Source organism: Hyperoodon ampullatus, assembly GCF_949752795.1.
Source record: "Hyperoodon ampullatus genome assembly, chromosome: 2".
In the NCBI taxonomy this organism is placed as follows: Eukaryota; Metazoa; Chordata; class Mammalia; order Artiodactyla; family Ziphiidae; genus Hyperoodon; species Hyperoodon ampullatus.
In genome coordinates, this window is record NC_136915.1 from 40,980,071 (window position 1) to 41,000,393 (window position 20,323).

The 20,323-nt window shown below is 35.9% G+C and overlaps 1 protein-coding gene across 4 annotated transcripts in view; it reads right to left on the bottom strand.

The window, feature by feature from the left end:
* SPATA6 (spermatogenesis associated 6) overlaps positions 1 to 20,323 on the bottom strand; it is a gene marked incomplete at its 5' end in the record, with an annotated part of 155,871 nt that overhangs the window by 79,009 nt on the left and 56,539 nt on the right. For 2 of the 4 annotated variants that reach the window (XM_079698371.1, XM_079698370.1), the window contains 4 exons: positions 1,511 to 1,804; positions 6,770 to 6,850; positions 17,376 to 17,500; positions 18,547 to 18,588. In XM_079698371.1, coding sequence (XP_079554497.1) covers positions 1,511 to 1,804; positions 6,770 to 6,850; positions 17,376 to 17,500; positions 18,547 to 18,588 — 542 coding nt within the window. Of the gene's footprint in view, positions 1 to 1,510; positions 1,805 to 6,769; positions 6,851 to 17,375; positions 17,517 to 18,541; positions 18,589 to 20,323 lie in introns of all 4 variants that reach the window. The other 2 variants (XM_079698368.1, XM_079698369.1) reach the window with 2 other exon arrangements.

Consider the following 20,323-nt stretch of genomic DNA (forward strand, 5'->3'; position numbering starts at 1 on the left):
AATCATTTAAATAAAAATGTGAAGATTTATACCAAGCATTATTAAAATTATTCTATTTTGAACAGTGACATGAAAATAATAATAAACATTTTAAGAGCAGTTATTTCCCTAAGCAACTTTTATGTGGCTAAAGCTCAAAATATTCCTGGTTATCTTCATACATAGGCATTTTAATTAAAATGCTAACATTCCTTCACATTAGAATTTAGCATGTCCTTTCTTTTCAATTTAATTTGCAATTATGAGCAAACAGAATTAAAGGCATTCCAAAACTGCCGTCAAACAAGCAAGTAAACATATCTGGATATTGTTCAAACAACAAAAAAATGTGACCAGAACCTATAAACAAGTTCTATAGGAATAAGACAAGTATAATCACAATAATCTCAATAAAATATTATCATTTAAAAGTGTCCATATTATAAATTTTCTTTTTTACAATAAAAAATCTGTTACTTAGGCTAAAATAATAAAGGATTCATAGTCAAAATATGAAAATGGAATGAAATATTACTTAAGGCACAGCTAAATTTTTTTAAAAAGGTATCACAAAGAAAATCTGAACTTTTAGGTGGTGTATGTTAAAGAAGCTATTCGACCATCACAGGAGCATGTTTACATGTTTGTATTGATATTTACGTTTTAAAATTTGGAAAAAATGCATTAGAGACAAAGTCAGAAAGTGTCTCATAGACATCCCAAAAAGTTGTTTTGCTTCTATAGGCACTTAAATCTTCAAGTTTATTATTATATAAAGCAATTTTTTATTAATTTGCAATCTTTTCTTAAAGAAATACTTTTAAGGTAAAATCTTTTGATAAAAATTAAAGGAATTATGAAGTTTCTGAGAAAGTCTTTTATTAAATATTCTGATTATAGACCCTTAAAATTAGCCAGAGTCTATTTGACTATCATATGGACACAAGCTCTAAACTCAAACCATACCAAAACAGGCTTCCATATAGAAAGATTAGCAACTATGTTACCCTTGAAGTTAACTCTTTCTTTCAAAGCCCTTCCTCTTCCCATCAAATAAAGATTTACTTCAAAGATCCATTATATAAGGTTTATCCAAGGGACATAATTTCAAGAGAAACTTACTTTTCCATTATAATTTTTTAAAAGGCTGGGGGAGGAGGGTGTCTTCCTTTCCACAAAGAAAACTTGGTCCTCTTTTAATACCCTACTCTGCCATTTTAGAACTAATGTCAATTACATCTCAGTTCAATTTATAAAGTTATTACACGGTCCACTGTATGAGAGGAAAGGAAATGGCTACTGAGAGGATTTAACGTGGCATTCATAATGGAGCTTGATCTCTGTCAGGTTTAAAGGCTGCAAAAGAATGTTCTTTTATCAAGTTAATTTTCCATTTTAGAATGCTAGGCTAACAGTTCAGGAAAGAAAATTATTAATATAAGCTAGAAGTTGAAAGAAATTTGAGAATAATATTTTAGTGGAAGAACAGATTAGATCAGTTTCAAATGGAAATGTTTCAGAGAACACATACATGTCTAATCACAAACGGAGGTTTATCTGTTTCTTTTTTGAATTCATAGGGCCCCAGATTTAAATGGGCCAGCCGCTGCCTAGTGTCTTCAGATAGCTCACACATGCGTCTTTTTGTGTAAGGAGATGGAGAGTGTGATTTTGAAGAAATTGTAGGCTGTTCATAGTTTTTTGCATTTATGCAATATTTATTTCTCTCAGGTGATTTGGATTTTTTCTTTTGTGACCTTGATGTTCTGGTTTGCAGTCTGCCATGTGATTTTTCAACTGGAGCCGTATGGTGAATAAATTTATCCTAAACATAAAAAATAAAAATTCATTTGGTCAGGAGAGATATATTTTATACATATTATGACCCTTGGGTAAACCACATACATATATATATATATATAACTACAGGTAGAAAAAACCTTAAAAAGTAATTTAAGGCACATATAATCTATCAAAGCCAACTAGATCAGTCTCTCTTATCCATGTAAATCCTGAGGGAAGTCAAATCCATATCCTCCGAAATAACTCTGTCTAGTAGTTAATAAAATATACTGTACCACACTTCTTAAGTATAACAAGTACTTTAAGAAAGTTAAAGCCCAATATTTAATCATTTGAAAAATCTAAGAAAAAAAGTTAAAAAAATTATTTTTTAGTATACTAAAAAACTAATGCAAACATTGGTTTATCATTTATAATTATGTATTCAAATAACTGGCTATATAATTTAAGAGAGTTTGTTTAGTAATCTTAGCAACACACATGTCTAATTAGTTGATTATAAAATCTTTATGGAGAAAACTATACGTTTCATTCATACTATTATGATTACATACATTTGCACAATGTGAAAATCTGAAGAAAAGCTTTATACATATTTTCATAAAATGTATAATTTGGATTACACAAGGTGATTAGGATTTTTAAGATCTCTTCCCAGCTAAAACTTTACAATTCAATGACAGATAACCATAACATCTTAATTCTGTATTTTTATAAAAGTAAAAATGTACAAAAGACACGTTACAAACTTTAATGACTAGTATTCTGTCTTCTAGTAAAACCGCTAACTCTAAAATTTTAAACACAAATGATATTTCTAAATATTTTGTGTTATTAGGATACTTTATTCAAATAGTCTCTGCCTTAAAAAAGTTGGATTACAAGTAAATAATTTAAGACCTCGTCAAGGTTTGTCTAGATTTATAAGCTTTCCAATAGTAGAGAAAATGGACAGTTGAGAATCTTTGAATGTCCTCCTAACTTTATCACATTAAAAAACCACCGGGCTTCCCTGGTGGCGCAGTGGTTGAGAGCCCGCCTGCCGATGCAGGGGACACGGGTTCGTGCCCCGGTCCGGGAAGATCCCACACGCCGTGGAGCGGCTGGGCCCGTGAGCCATGGCCGCTGACCCTGCGCGTCCGGAGCCTGTGCTCCGCAACGGGAGAGGCCCGCGTACCGCAAAAAAGAAAAAAAAAAAAAAAAAAACACCAATCCTACCTCCCCTCTTCTTCTCTACTTTCTCAATCCCCCTCTCTACTTGCTGAGGGTATCTATTTCTAAGTAAATAAAATACAAATGTGAAATAGGAGAAGAGTCAAATATTTTTTAAAGTAGGAAACCACTTTTTTTTTTAAACAGGAAAGAAAATAGGAAAATAAGAAAACATATTTTCCTGATTAGAAAAATATGTCCACAAGTTTCATACAGACCAGCAGCATCAGATTATTTCATCATCTTTCTTTCTTCTCTAGCTCTTGTTATGCTCCTGGACCTTCTCCCACCTTGTTCAATGACTTCAACAAGTAATTCAGATTTTTCATCCCACTTCACCCATCTCTATGACATCACACTGACTCACAGAAGCAGCATTATTAACACATGAAAAGAACCTTTGAGGTTTAATAAAATGTTCAAGCAATGAATCTTTCCAAGAACTTAGACTTTCTATTTCTGAGCTTTAACTGTCTTTTTCTACTTCATCTTAGATTTTATCATTATACAGATCCATTGCACCCTAAACTCTGAAAACCCCTTGCTGACCAAACCTTTTCCTCAACCTACTTCTTTTATTTTCACTGAATCTGTTACTTGTCCTCCTCGTCTCCCTCAGCCCCTAGATCTCTTTTCCCCAGATCCTCATACATGTTTAGGATCTCTTACCTTTAGACCCGGATGAACCCATCATCACCTATTTCAGCAATGCTGTAAAGTTCCTTCTTGCCCACCTCTTGTTTATACCAAACTGAAAGGAACTCCATCTTCTTTTTTTTTTTTTTTTGTGGTACGCGGGCCTCTCACTGTTGTGGCCTCTCCCGTTGCGGAGCTCAAGCTCCGGATGCACAGGTTCAGCAGCCATGGCTCACGGGCCCAGCCGCTCCGCGGCATATGGGATCCTCCCAGACCGGGGCACGAACCCGTATCCCCTGCATCGGCAGGCGGACTCTCAACCACTGCGCCACCAGGGAGGCCCCATCTTCTTTTTTTGATTACAGCTTTTGGATGCTGAATACCACTAGAGGAAGTTAGAAACGGTGCTGTATCTACCACAGATTCATATTTTCTAACCTAATCAATCCTTAATGCATCCTATTAATGCCCAATAAAACTTAAAATAGTGGCTGTTTCATACTGTTTTACACAAAATGGCTCCCTACATCAGCCCCGAAGACAATAGCACTTGTGACAAAAGGAGACTTGAAAAGTGCTAGTCTTCTTTTACTCCAGAAAACCTTCCTGCCACATGTGAATGAGCTGAAATTAGCCTGCTAGATGATGAGAGTCTGTGGCCATCACCCCAGCTGAAATCAAGCCAAACACCAGGAATGTAAAGTTCCTCTCACACCAAGAAGTCAGCCAACTGCCAGACATGCAAGTGAAGCCCTCCTAGACCACGCAGCCCTAGCCTAGGCAGCCCAGACCAAAAGAATCACCCAGCCAATCCAAACAACTGTGAGAAACATCTTATTTTAAGTAACTAAGTTAGTGTGGCTTGTTACACAGCAAAAGCTACCTGATATAGATTATCAAACATATTAATAAAGTTACTAGTAATATTTAACTATTTACTAATAAATTCTACTTTGCAGTAGGTAAAATAGACTACATAGAAAACTAGATATATTCCAGAAAATCCCAATAATATATTTATTTTTTTCAGTCCATTCAATTGGTGGCAAAACATCAATTGTGACAAAAAATTTGAAAATAATGTGCCAAAAGGAATAAAGATCATTATAAATATTTATAAACCTAAATGATTTTAAAGAATTTATTTCACTCACTCCTCTCTTAAAAACCAAAAATGGTTTGCCTAATTCTTAAACTGTATTTGAACCTGAAAATGCTGTTTTATAGCCATTACAATTTTAATTGTAACTAATATCCACTTGGAAAAAAAGTGGATTTAGCATGTTCTCAAATAAGATCAAATAAGATTAAAATTCTGGCTGTTACCATTCAGAATTTTAATGTAAAAGTGTATACTCTGTTGTGCCTACCATACAATGTCTTCATCTTATATTTCATCTATGTCTTCTATATCTCAATTATCTTAATTAAAAAACTAATAAGCTCGGGCTTCCCTGGTGGAGCAGTGGTTGAGAGTCCGCCTGCCGATGTAGGGGACACAGGTTCGTGCCCGGTCCGGGAAGAGCCCACATACCGTGGAGTGGCTAGGCCCGTGAGCCATGGCCACTGAGCCTGCGTGTCCGGAGTCTGTGCTCCGCAACGGGAGAGGCCACAACAGTGAGAGGCCCACGTACCGCAAAAAAAAAAAAACAAAAAAACAAACTAATAACCTCAGTAACAGCCACAAAATTTATTAATTATATATTATGTGCAGACATATATATTCTCTAATTTAATCTTTAAACCTTTTGAGTCTTTTGAGGAACTTGAACCCAAATCTGTCTGATTCTCAAGAATATTTTCTTAAATAACACCAAAGCCTATTCTCTCACATCTCTGTTCAACAAAAAACAAATGACAAACATTGAAATAGCAAGTTAACCAAAAGCTTACAGAGGAAAATGCTAGTCCAATGAAACTACTAGTGGGGTGAAAGTTCTACATTTAGTAAGGAATCTTCCACCAAGCTGTACACTTAGAATGTGTGTACTCTTCTGTGCGTATACTACACTCCTGACAAAAAAAGAAATTTCTACCCACCCGGTAAAGGCATACCCCAGTTTGGAGAGGAATCTTTTGTGAATCCAGAGGAAGCATTTCTGACAATTTACAAATGTGCACAGTGCATATCTCCAAACAAGTCAGTAACCCAGCTCTGCATTTGGCAAGTATGTATCATTAGATCTGTAGTAGCAGTGTTTCAGCTTGCATTTAAAAGATAAATAATTAGGCCAAACTCTAACATACCAAATGTCTTGCTAAACAAAATAAGAAAGATCCCCTTGATAATCTTACAATTATATTTTACTTTTGTTAGCCTGTCAAGTTACCACCCTGAGCAAATTCACTCTGAAACTGATAATGCAGGAAATTAACATTCTACTTTTTCCACCATAGGTCCAGTTCTGCCCTGTTTGGGTCCTCTAGGCTTTATATATTACTGGCTCATCATCACAGGCTGGCCATTGTTACCTGGTCATAATGCAGTCACATATGTATGAGTGATGCCTAGACATTATTAGATAACCTGCGGTCAGGGTAGCAAGATGACCCTGGTGACTCAGTAGGAAGTTAGACCAGAATGTAATATTAGATCCAGATATCTGAGTTTACTGAAGGCAGTTTTTACAAACATAAAAGGTACTTATTAGGCTGCAATATCGAAGCTTCTCTTGATCTGATAGCACTAGAACAGCCACCAAACTAAGCAACAGTCCCTTAAGGAATTAGAGACACTCAAGAAGCTATACCCACTAACCACCTATATCCCAGCCTGAGAACCTCTGGTCCCATTCGCTAAAAAGGTATCCTTTGAACTTTAACTTCTTTAAGATTCATAGAAGCCTCCAATCAAGTTCTCTGTGGAACTTCTTGAAACCAACATCTTTCTGGCAGCCTGATTTCTTTCCATTAAAAAAAAAAAAGTACCATCTACCATGTATACCAAGCTTTTCACTTCCACACTTATTAACATGTAACCAAACAGCTAAATACCTAAGATAATTGTTTTACTTAAACTAGAGATTGATGAAAAAAGTGTGAAAAGAGTTGTAGCCAAAATAAAAGAATAATGCTTGCCAAGTGCCCAATAAATACAAATAAATTAAATCATTAGATATTTTAAATAAATGATTTTAACCTGAGTGTGGCACTTCCTTGAACTTATCAGACATTCGGTAATCACTGAGGTTGTAGAAAATTCCAGCTTTGGAGCAATTCCCTGAGGAAGAAAGAGAGGGTATTAGTAGACATTTTAATTTTTAAAAAGCTAATTATTACTGGTGAAAACACAACCTATAGTAACAAACACTTACCAAGGTTCAGCTGCTTTATTTGTTAGTTTGAACTTATTATTAAGGATAAAGACAACAAACAAATGTTAAATGTTATCAAGAAACAGTTTCACTGCTGATGATTCACTTACAAGTGATTGTATCACTTTTATGGAAAAATTCAGATATTTTTCATTTTCAAGTATTTCCCTGTCAATTTTTAAAAGATTTTTAATAATATTAAAGTCCTAAATATTTGAAAATACTTAATGGATTCTGGCTCTTTTTACTTTTACAGATTAAGATGTACTTAACTACATAATCCAGAAATACTTTGCACAGTCTCCACGTGTCAAAAAAAAAAAAATCACAGCTCCTGGGTATGCAGTTTTTGAAAACAGAAGAGAGATAAGTCTCTACCAATTCTTCCAACAGTTTTTCCCATAATGTAGCTTAGATTCAGATATATGAATGAATGAATCTGGTTTCTATTTCTAGCAACATTTCAATCATCAGCTTAAACACTGTTTTGAGATAAGCAGAGACAAACAGTAAAATTCAAAGGAACAGTCACAAAGCACCTGAGAAAATATTTGGAAGCACACAAGTTACATATTCACCAAAACACTAAAAGATACAGTATTGTCTGTGCCCAGGGCAGCTTCACTCTAATATATTGGAGGTCAGATATCTTACCCAGTCTTTGACCTACTAACTTTAAAGTTTCAAACATTACACACTACAAAAAGGTTAAATATGAGTTACCTATGAATTAAATGGATGACTGTTTTTCTGCAAACATACTTTTATTGATAATGCTTACCTGTTAGTTATCCATTGCTGCATAGCATATTACTTAGCAGTTTAAAACATCAGTACATACTATCTCACATAGTTCCTAAAGGTCAGGAATCTGGCAGAGGCTGAATTAGTTGGCTCTGGCTTGAAATCTCTCATGAGATTGCAGTCAAGATGTTGTTTGGGCTGTAGTTTTCTGAAAGCTTGACTGAGGCTGGAGGATCTGCTTCCTGAGATTCACACAGCTGTTGGCTGGAAGACTCACTTATTTTCTATATTTTAGCAAGAGAACTCAGCTCTTTATCACACAAATCTCTCCATAGGACTGCCTGAATGTCCTCATGGCATGGTAACTAGTTCACCCAAAGCAAAGCAAGGAGGAAGACATCATCCTTTTTATGACTTAGTTTCAGAATTCTAACACTGTCACTTCTGTCACATTCTATTCATTAGAGCTCTTAAGTACAGCCCATGTTCTAGAACAAAGGAAACTACCTTTTTAGCAGAGGAGTATCAGAAATTTGGGGGACATGTTTTTAAACCACCACAGTTCACTCTCTGACCACAAATTAAATTCCTCTCATGTGTAAACTAAACTCATGTCCTACTGAAGAAAAAGGAAAAGGAAAAGGAAAGGAAAGGGGAAAAGTCTCATCCTTTTATAACTTCAGCTTGAAATCCAGGATATTGGCATCTAAATCAAATTGTTCTTCAGCTGTCTCAGGTATGATTCTTTAAATACAGTTTTTAGGATACAGTTCCTCACAATTAGAAGACCTATGAACTAAAGAAACAAGTTATGTGCCCCACATATATTCAAGGTACACATGTGCAGCAGGCAGAGGATAATCACTATAGACATTCCTATTCAAAAAAAGAGAATATAAGAGGCAAATAGAAATCACTGGTCCACAGCAATTCTGAAATCAGCCAGGAAAATGTTAGAAGTTTCTCACTTAGAAGTTTAGTCCTATTTCTGCTCAGAAATAACTATCCATAGTTTTTGGCTCCACTCTCTGGGCTCTTGCTTCCATCCTTTGAATTATCATTCCTTTGCAATAAGAGGTAGACAATGTTTAGAGCTATACAGTGTTCTGAGCTTGGGTCCTGTCAATAGAATTTTGGGGGTCCAAAAGCCTTTTCATTTTGTAAGGTCTCTCTCAATTTCAGACCATGATGGTGGTGCTTCTGCCAATATAATGCTCTTAAAAATGTATTTGGTTCTCATGTGAACATAATTGGAGTTCACTTCCTTAGACAAAAGCCACACCCACCTCTACAGGGCTTCTGCTGGTCTTCAATCGTCTTCAAGAACATATGTTTAAGCAGCATTATTTACAACTGCCAAGATATGGAAGCAACCTAAGGGTCCATCAAGAGATGAATGGATAAAAATCATGTGGTATATACATACACACACACAATACACTACTACTCAGCCATAAAAAAGAACAAAACTTTGCTATTCGCAGCAACATGGATGGACTTGTAAGGCATTTATGCTAAATGAAATAAGTCAGACAGAGAAAGACAAATATTGTATGATATCACTTATATGTGGAATCTAAAAAAATACAACAAACTAGTGAATGCAACAAAAAAAAAGAAGCAGACTCACAGATACAGAGAATAAACTAGTGGTTACCATGGAAAGGGGGGAGGGCCAATATAGGGGTGGGGAAGTAGGAAGTATAAACTACTAGGTATAAGATAGGCTCAAGGATGTATTATACCACACGGGGAATATACCCACTATTTTGTAATAACTATAAGTGGAAAGTAGCCTTTAAAAATGTGATAAAATTCTACATCTTTTTATGATAAAAACTCTGCCAGAAAGTGGGCATAGAGGGAACACACCTCAACATAATAAAGGTCATATATGACAAACCCACAGCTAACATCATCCTCAACGGTGAAAAGGAATGCTGAAAGCATTCCCCCTAAGATCAGGAATAAGACAAGGATGCCCACTCTCATCACTTTTATTCAACATAGTTTTGGAAGCCCTAGCCACAGCAATCGGAGAAGAAAAACAAATAAAAGGAATCCTAATTGGAAGGAAGAAGTAAAACTCTCACTATTTGCAGATAACATGATACTATACATAGTAAATCTTAAAGACACACCAGAAAACTACAAGAGCCCATCAATAAATCTGGTAAAGTTGCAGGATACAAAATTAATATACAAAACTCTGATGCATTTCTATACATGAACAGCAAACTACAGAGAGGGAAATTAAGGAACCAATCCCATTTACCACTGCATCAAAAAGAATAAAACACCTAGGAATAAAACCTACCTAAGGAGGCAAAAGACCTGTACTCTGAAAACTATAAAACACTCTTGAAAGAAACTGAAGACAACACAAAAAGATGGAAATATATACCATGTTCTTGGATTGGAAGAATCAATATTTTTAAAATGACCATATTACCAAGGCAATCTACAGATTCAATGCAATCCCTATCAAATTACCATTGGCATTTTTCACAGAACTATAACAAATAATTTTAAAATTTGTATGGAAACACAAAAGACCCAGAATAACCAAAACAATCTTGATAAAGAAGAATGGAGCTGGAGAAATCACACTCTCTGACTTCTGACTATACTACAAAACTACAGTAATCAGTACAGTATGATACTGGCATAAAAACAGACATATAGATCAATGGAACAGGATAGAAGGCCCAGAAATAAACCCATGCACTCAAGGTCAATTAATCTATAACAAAGGAGGCAAAAATATACAATGGAGAAAAGAGTGTCTTCAATAAGTGGTGCTAGGAAAATTGGACAGCTACATGTAAAAGAATGAAATTATAACATTATCTAACATCATATACAAAAATAAACTCAAAATGGATTAAAGACCTAAACGTAAGACCAGATACTGTAAAATTCCTATAGGAAAAGCATAGGCAGAACACTCTTACATAAATCACAGCAATTATTTTTTTGGATCCATCTCCTAGAGTAATGGAAATAAAGGCAAAAATAAACAAATGGGACCCAATTAAACTTAAAAGCTTTTGTATGGCAAAGGAAACCATAAACAAATGAAAAGACAATGTACAGGATGGGATAAAACATTTGCAAACAATGTGACCAACAAGGGCTCATACAGCTCAATATAGCTCAATATCAAAAAACAAACAACCCAATCAGAAAATTGGCAGAAGATCTAAACAGACTTAAACTGCCATCTGTATGTCATCCAAAGATGACAATACATATGGCCATCAGGCACATGAAAACATGCTCAACATGACTAATTATTAGAGAAATGCAAATCAAAACTACAATGAGTCACCTCACACTTGCCAGAACTCCCAAGTTAGGAGTTTGGGATTAGCAGATACACACTACTATACATATAATAGATAAACAACAAGGACCTACTGTATAGCACACGGAGCTATATTCAATATCTTGTAATAACCTATAATGGAAAAGAATCTGAAATATATATATATATATATGTAGATATATAACTAAATCACATTGCTATACACCTGAAACTAACACAACGTTGTAAATCAACTATACTTCAATTATAAAAACTGTATGAAAAATATTTTTAATTAAAAACTTTTTTAAATGTAAAAAATAAAGTAAAATAAAGCCTATGTTTAATTTAATTATTTTCTGAGGCAACATCTTGGATCTTTTGGAGATTTTAATAAAGGATTTTACAGTCACACTCCCTTGGTTTCACCATCAGACCAAAATTTCCTGAACATACCCTAGAATGATTTTTGCTCATAAGTCATTCCTTAATTTCAACATTATCTGCCATTGGGGAAGGCTGAGAATCCTCAAAAACAGTAAGTTCCAACTCCTTTTTGTGTTATTAACAGGCTTTCCTTTTGTTTCTCTCTCCCCTTATATTTTGCTATAAGCAGCAAAAAGAAACCAGACAGCCAGCCCCTCTAATACTCTGTCTGAAAGTCTCCTTACAAAGACCACCCATTCCATCAGGTATTTTTTTCTATATCCCACATTCCAGCTAAACTTTACACCATTACATAACAAGGGCTCTTTTCTCCCCTAATTTCCAATAAAATTTGCCTCATTTTCTTCCAAACACTCATCTGACAGTTTCTTCAAGGCTCTTCAAGCTTTCATACACACTCCAGCAAAGCTGTCCCAGCTTCTGCCCTCTCCAGGGGCTTGAGTGTCCTCACACATGGCAGTTGGCTTCCCCAGGAGTGAGTGATATACGAGTGAGAGCAAGGAGGAAGCCACAGTGCATTTAATGACCTGGTCTCAAAAGTCTAAAACTGTCACTTCACCACAGTGTATCTGTTAGAGTCACTAAGTAGAGTCCATACTTAAGAAACTCTGCCTTTGGAAGAGAGGAGTGTCAAATCATTTGTGGACATATTTTATATGTACCACAGCCTGGACTGCAACTTATCACTTTACCCCTCCCCATATATTGCTAGTCATATAGTAAATACTCAGTGTTTTAGCCATTATTTTTAGATCTTTTAAAACCCATGTGTATCAACTGGGGTTTCAGGGAAACAGAACTAACAGAATATATACACAGAGAGATATTTATTTTAAGGAATTGGTACATGCAATTGTGAGAGTGACAAGTCCAAAATCCACAGGGAAAGTTGGCAGGCTGGAAACTCAGGCAAAGTTGATACTGTAGTCTTGAGTGTGAAATATGTAAGCAAGCCAGCAGGCTGGAAACTCAGGATTTCTATATTACGGTCTTGAGGCAGAATTCCTTATTCTTTTGGAAACTTCAGTTTTTGCTCTTCAGGTCTTCAATTAATTGGATGAGGTCTACCTACATTATCAAGGGTAATCTCCTACACTTAAAGTCAAGTGATTGTAAATGATAGTCAAATCTACACAATACCTTCAGAGTAACATCTAGCCACAACCTAACCAAAATAAATTTAAGCATCACACATCGGAAATGTCACTTTCCTCTATGAAGTCTACAATAAGATGCAATTCATTCAATTCAACCAAGTCATTTAAGTGCATACAAAGATCTGTGCTAAGAGGTAAGATCAAAGATGAGAAAGTCACAGATTCTGATTAACATCACTGCCACCAACAACAGCACCTTGTCATGATCTCCATGGCCATCATTGTATCACTAACATTTACTGATCATTCTCTATGTGCCAGGTTGCCGGAGTCCAGCTCCAGCGAGTCCAGGGATACTTGAGGGATGGATAGCCTCGGCGAAGGAAATAATTCTATTACACTTCTTAAAGTATCAGCATTGCATGTTTCTCTTTCTCATTCTTTATTCTTCATTCTTCTTTATTGTTTACAATCACAGGTTTATATATTGTAGTTGATTACACTACCAGGTACGTGGCCAAACAATCTTAGTACAATCAAACCTCAAAATGTTCTATAAAGATTTTTTAAAACAAATATCTCCTAGTTTCTAGATGTCCTATTAAAATATTTCCCCAAGTTCCCATTAATCACAGGTTGTTTCTTAGTAACCAAGCCAAGCAGTTATATGATTATTTCAATTGTAAAAGTTGGAGCTACTTGTTCCTATTTTTCTTCTTGCATGAGCAACCTTTTACAATGGTTCCATGAAAATATTTACAATGTACCTGCATGCTCTTTCCCGTTGTTTCCTTCAACTGAGACAGTGTTTTCTCCCTATCCTGGCAACGAATTCTGCTCTAGTCATTTGTTTTTCTATAATTAATCTTCCTTTATAATAGAACCATAAATTTCCTATGTCGTCATCAGGAACTCCGGCCCATGGCCATAACTCCATACTAGAGGGTGTTTTTCATAAAAACATCCCCTTAGTTCCAGGCTCTTAATTCTTTACCCATTTCCCCGGAGCTTTAGTTGGTACTTCCCATTCTATGGTAGTTTCAGGAGGGGGAGTCCTAGAGGAATTTTTCTTTCACGTGGAGCAACATCCCCCCAAAACTGCCCCTGTATGTAAATTTATTATCATAGAACATAACAACGGAGCTGTAGTCCACCTTCCTGGCACGGCGCTGCCTTGCAGTTTGGCCTTCCGTTGCTCATGACTTTGTCATGGTGCAATGGCTCCAGGATGGCTTCCGACACCAGGTACTAAAATAACAATTTACAAGTTTTCATTAACCCACCAAACAACGTTATCTCCATGGTACAGTGATAGTTGTAGCCTGAGATAGTGCCAGGATTTAACCCCAGATGTGACTTGAATCCTTGCCACAGTGATGGGTTCAGGAAGACAGCCTAAGACTCAGATGTCTATGCAGAATCATCAGAATTCTGAGGAAGGGTGCACTGTTGCCTGCCAGGACAGCAAACTACTGATTGGAGTGTGTTGTCCACTCACATCTAAATACAGTAACTGATATGATTGAATTTACGACTGCTATTTTGCTGTTCAATTTATATATATGCCATGTCTTTTTATGCTTGTATTCGTTCTAGTGGTCTCATCTGAGTATGCATAGCTTAGTGGTCATCCAATGAATGTGTAAGGGTTCCACTCTTTGTTGATTATCAGTGTGTGGGTTGGGGAATGCACTCAAAGGTACAGCAGGTCTCTAGTCTCCCTTGGCTTTCACTTTTTGCTGGACTCCCACTGTCGCCCCTGAACGTGCATAGTTTCAGTCAGCCAGGAATGAGTGGAAAGCTCATCTCAGCCCTTCTATTGCTCCCTTACTTCCAGGGTCTCCTGTCAACTTTCTGGCAGGTGTGCTGCTCACTCAGATTGGAACTGCAATCGGCCTAGCAAAGCTGTGGGTTTTTCTCATGCGCTTCTAACCGAATCCACCACATTTAGCTGGCAAAGACACAATATTTGCCCCTATGATTGTGACACCAGTTCCAATGTGTGGGTTTTCCAACACCACCAAGAAAAGTCTCTGCGACACCATTTGGGTGTCCTGCAATTTAACTCAGCTCTGACACTACCTGGAGATAGCGTCAGATCCCACAGGTTAAGGGCTCAGTTCCACAAGACCACTCCTATCTGACTTCAGATGCACATCACAAGTCCAGGTTGTTACCCACAGGCTACAAATAAGAGGTTCCCACGACCCCTTCCTTGGGTTCGATCAATTTGCCACAGCTGCTCAAAGAACTCAGGAGAGAGTTTACTTAGTTTACCAGTTTATGTAAAAGGATATGATGACATCCAGATGGAAGAGATGTCTAGGGTGAGATACGTGGGAAGTGGGGAGAAGTTTCTGTGCCCTCAGCAGGTGAGCCACTCTCCCAGTACCTCCACGTGTTCACCAACATGGAAGCTCTCCAAACCCCAACCTTTGGGTTTTATAGCCGCTTCATTACACAGGCATGACATTAAATCACTGGCCATTGGTGACTGAACTCAATCTCCAGCACCTCTACTTCTCAGGGGTGGGGCTGAAAGTTCCAACCCTCTAATCACCTGGTTGGTTCCCCTGGCATCAAGCCCCATCCTTAGGTTCCCAAGGAGCTTTCCAAAAGTCTCCTCATTAACGTAACAAAAGACACCTTTATAGCTCTTAAACACAGGAAATTCCAAAGGTTTTATGAGCTCTATGCCAAGAATGGGGCAAGAAGACCAAATGTATGTTTCTTATTACAAATCACAGTATCACTGCGTCAAATTGATTCTGACCTCTCTGGTAGCAAAGCTACTCATTTTTGCAACATGCCCCAGGCTTAGTGAAGCTACAATTCTCATTGGCTATGCAGGGTATGAGAGCTGTCCTAGTCAAGATGACCACATACTTCTGCCATTTTTACCCAAAGTTTTAGCAGCTATTCAAGCATGGATACTTCTTAATTTGTCTTACTTGTCTTAACTGCCAATAAGTTTCCAGTGCCCTAAAACTGCGGCTTGTGACAATTTTGTCCAGTTTTATACTTGTGTGGAGAGAGTAATTGACAGCCCCTTCACACCATCAGCACCAGAAGTCTCACTTTTTATATTGTTAAAAACAACAGGCCCCAAATTGAGTTGCTTACACTAAGCCCCATGTCACCAAACAGATTTAAATTAATTCAGTTTCGGCTCTCCCAGAAATGGAATTTTAAACCAGTCAATCAGGAATCGCCTGATTAGCACTCACTAGGTAATCCATCTAGATTAGACCCTCTGCCATCCCCTAAATGAAAGGAACCTTGCAATAATCAACATACTTTTTGGCCTAGTATAATTTCCTTGTTCCTGCTCCCTTCTGGATATAAAAATCTTTCATTTTGCACAGCTCCTTGGAGCTTCTTTCTATCTGCTAGATTGGATGCTGCTTGAATCAAATCAATTTTTGCTCAAATAAACTCAAAAATTTTAATATGCCCCAATTTATCTTTTAACAATATATATAGACTTTTTGCCTTAGTAATCCAAACTTTTTTGATATATGTGAAAGTAACTCAAATTAAGTAAAGAAAAATACCTGCTAATGGTCCATATTCTTATGTTTATATTGCCAAGTTGGTATAATACAGCATTTTAAATTACTTTTAAAAAAACTTTAATTTTAAAAGCAGATTTTTTCTTTTCATTGCAGGCTTCTAGAAAGTCCCTGAAACATTCTTGGAAGACTTTTTGGGCCAATGGACACTGAAAATATCCCAAAGGAGGGATATTTTAATAGATTTGCTAGTCAACTTTTAGACTTTCAGCAAGCTGAAATTTGTTATTTCCTACAGGAAATACAGGAGAAGTTACTTAATTCACCATATTGGCTTATGAAGCACCCCAATTTCCTTACTGCTCTAATATCTCCTAAAGTTAGTGAAAAATATTTGTCCAAATAATTTCAACCTAGACAACTTTTACTTTTTTCTTCTTTGAAACAGCAGGGGCTTCACTCAGTCTCTCTAGGCAGAAGGCATTTTCAGGAATAAAAATATTATTAATTATCCAATAAAACTGAAGAAGTTGCAGGAAAAGATGAGAGCTGGCTATCACTTAATGCAGCTTTCACTTTTAGGTGTATGAATAAGTATTTCCATTACATGAACATATAATAATTATTCTATCCAAACTCCTACTAATGGACATTTCAATTATTTCCATTTTTCATTATTATGAACAATGCTACAAATGAACATTCCTAAGAAGGCTCTTAGTATGCCAGACAGAATACATCTTAAAGCTATATACCTAGAAGGTCATAGGCTATGAGAATCTTGGCCTTCACTAGATAATCCTGAATTGTGGTTGTTCCAATTTACATGACATAGCAACATATACAAGATTCCATTTTTCCATGCTTTTGACATTTGTCAGATTTATTAAATTTTGCCAATCTTATGGCTATAAAAATGAAATCATATGATTGTTTTAATTTGAATTTTCCTAAATGTTAATGGGATTGCTCATGTTTTCAAATATTTATTGGCCATTCTTTTGGGAGAAAAATAAAGAGAAGAGAGACAAAGACATAGGGACAGTGGGGAGGGGAGGAAAGGGGGAGAAGAAGAGGAGAGAAATCTGAAGAATATAAAATAGTGCTTGTTAATTTTGGAAGGTAGATGCGTGCATTTTGGTAAAGTATTTTCATTTAGGTTTCAGTATGTTTAAAATAACATGATAATTTCATAAAGCAATTATGTTTTAAACTAAATTAAACTTTGAATTAGGTCTTCACATTTCAGATATTGAGGGCTACGTGGTGGTTTTTGACAATGATGCTGCATCACGATTTGATTCAGAAAATAGTAAGCACTTACGCAAAGGCCAGAAATCCTCCTCATGGTAACCTGGCGGTTTGAGTCATGGTGTCCAGAAATTTGATTTGGACCCGGGAACATGAAATCTCGTGTATTCTCATCATATGTAGACAGTGTTTCACTCACTACAAGAAAGATATCCTATGATTCAAATTATAACAAAATATGCTATTTAAAAACAATATCATCAAGTACAAATATATAATGCTTGATGCCTTAATGAAATACCTGCTTCAGGGTCATGGACTTAATTTTTTTTCTATGAAAGGGAAATTAAAATAAAGTTATGTTAAATGAATTAACACATTTCCTTACTCAAAAATGTCATACATACTACTAATTCTCCCTCCCCCTTTTGTAGAAAGGGGATGTTCATGTAAACTTTTTAAGTGCATGAGTTCCTAAAAAAGAAAATCCTTTTAAACATATCAAACTGACATAACAGTTATACATATAAAACTTAATTACCATCTCCAGATTTTTTTTTCTATCTTCCATTCTTTTCTGCCTGCCATTATGAGATATTAGATTACATACTGAAAAAAATATAGACATTTTATAGAATTTGTGGTTACCTGAATTAGGTATACATGTGATATTCAAAAATTTTAGACTACTAGCTTTCAATAAAATATAGTTCCCTATTTCTCATATAAAATAAGGATTTACGATAGAGTCTTCTATAATCATAGAAATCAATAATAAAAATAAAACTATCCTTCAGATTTTAACTCTAACTACTGCAGAGGTCTGTACTGTTTATTAAGTAGGTACAGTTTTAATTCCCCTACATGCCCAAAAACAGTCAATACACAAAAACAAAGAAAATGAACTACTGTATCAGCAAAAGCATATTGGTTTAGAAAAATCACCAAAACTTAAAGAAGTTAATTTTTATGAATGTCACAAAATATGCTAGGATCATATCGGGTTATTTCCCACTTTAAATTATAACTATTCAATTTCAGAACAATATGTTCAAATATAATTTATGTCAATCTTTCTGTATATATTATTTTGGCCTACTGACATTTTACACATAGTAGACAAATGCTAGAGACTCACCATTGCTCTTAATTTGGGAAGAAGGGGAAAAGATGAGATTTTTTAAAAAGCATTTCATTGAAATGAGTTCAGATGTCAATTATCTTATCAAAATACAATACAGTACCTGGTGGAACTAGCTGAATCAACTCAAACAATGCTGTATCATCTGAAAGTTTAAAGAAAAATTTCCTTAAATAAACAAATTTATAATAAACAATAACTAATTACTTTATCACAGAAGTACCTAAAAGCCAGAGTAATCGCCCAGTAGACTACATATATGTTTATATATTAGTATACTGTGTATATTTTTTGGTTGCTATGTATCTTGTGGATTTATTAATCTCTGGTAGAAATTAATCTTTCTAGGTTTTTTTCTGATTTTTTTAAGGCTTTATTTTTTTACAGCAGTTTTATTTACATTGACAACAAAATTGAGAGGGAGGTACGGAGATTTCCCCTATATCCCCTGCCCCCCAAAACATGCATAGCTTCCCCACTATCAACGTCATTCACAGGAATGGTACATTTTTTACCAAGGATGAACCTACACTGACACATCATAATCACCCAAAGTCCACAGTTTACCTTACGGTTCACTCTTGGTGATGTACATTCTGTGGATTTAGACGAATATATAATGACATTATCCATCTTTATAATATCATATAAAGTATTTTCACTGCCCTGCTCCTCTGTTCTCTGGTTATTTATCTCTCTCCTCCCCACAACCCACCCTCCGCCCACCACAATCACTGTCTTTTTATTGTCTCCATAGTTTTCCCTTCTCCAGAATGTCATATACTTGAAATCATACAGTATGTAGCCTTTTCAGATTGGCTTCTTTCACTCAGTAATATGCATTTAAGGTTCTTCCATGTGTTTTTATGGCTTGATAGCTCATTTCTTTTTAGTGCTGAATAATATTCCATTGTCTGGTTATTCCACAGTTTATTTATCCATTTACCTACTGAAAAACATTGGCTGCTTCCAAGTTTTGGCAATTATGAACAGAGCTGCTATAAACATCCATGTGCAGGTTTTTGTGTAGACATAAATTTTCAACTCTTTGCATAAATACCAAAGAGCAGTTCCTGGATCATATGGAAAGAGTATGTTCAGTTTTGGAAGAAACCGCCAAACTGTCTTCCAAAGCGGCTGTGCCATTTTGCATTCCCGCCAGCAATAAGTGAGAGTTCCTGTTGCTCTGCATCCTCACCAGTATTTGATTCTGTCACTGCTCCAGATTGTGGCAATTCTAGGAATGTACAGGTATCTCGTTTTAATTTGCGTTTCCCTAGAGACATATGATGTGAAGTATCTTTTCATGTGCTTATTTGCCATCTGTATATCCTCTTTGGTGAGGTGTCTGTTAAGGTCTTTAGCCCATTTTTTAAAAGGGCTGTTTGTTTTCTTATGGTTGAATTTTAAGAGTTCTTTTCATATTTTAGATAACAGTCCTTTATCAGATATGATTTTGCAAATACATTTTTTCCAACCTGTGGCTGGTCTTCTAATTCTCTTGATTTTGTCTTTCCCAGAGCAAAAATTTTTAACTTAACTGCAATCCAGCTTATCAATTATTTTTTTCATAGTTTCTTTCAAAGACGGCACTATGGTGTCTTTGGTGTTGTATCGAAAAAGGCATCACCATACCCAAGATCATCTAGGTTTTCTCCTACGCTATCTTCTAGGAGTTTTATAGTTTTGCATTTTCCAGTTAGGTCTATGATCCATTTAGAGTTAATTTTTGTGAAGGGTGTATGGTCTGTATCTGGATTCACTTTTTTTTTTTTTTTGCATGTGGATGTCCAATTGTTCTAGCACTATTTACTGAAGAAACTATCTTTGTTCCGTTGTATTGCCTTTGCTCCTTTGTCAAAGATCAGTTGACTATAGAG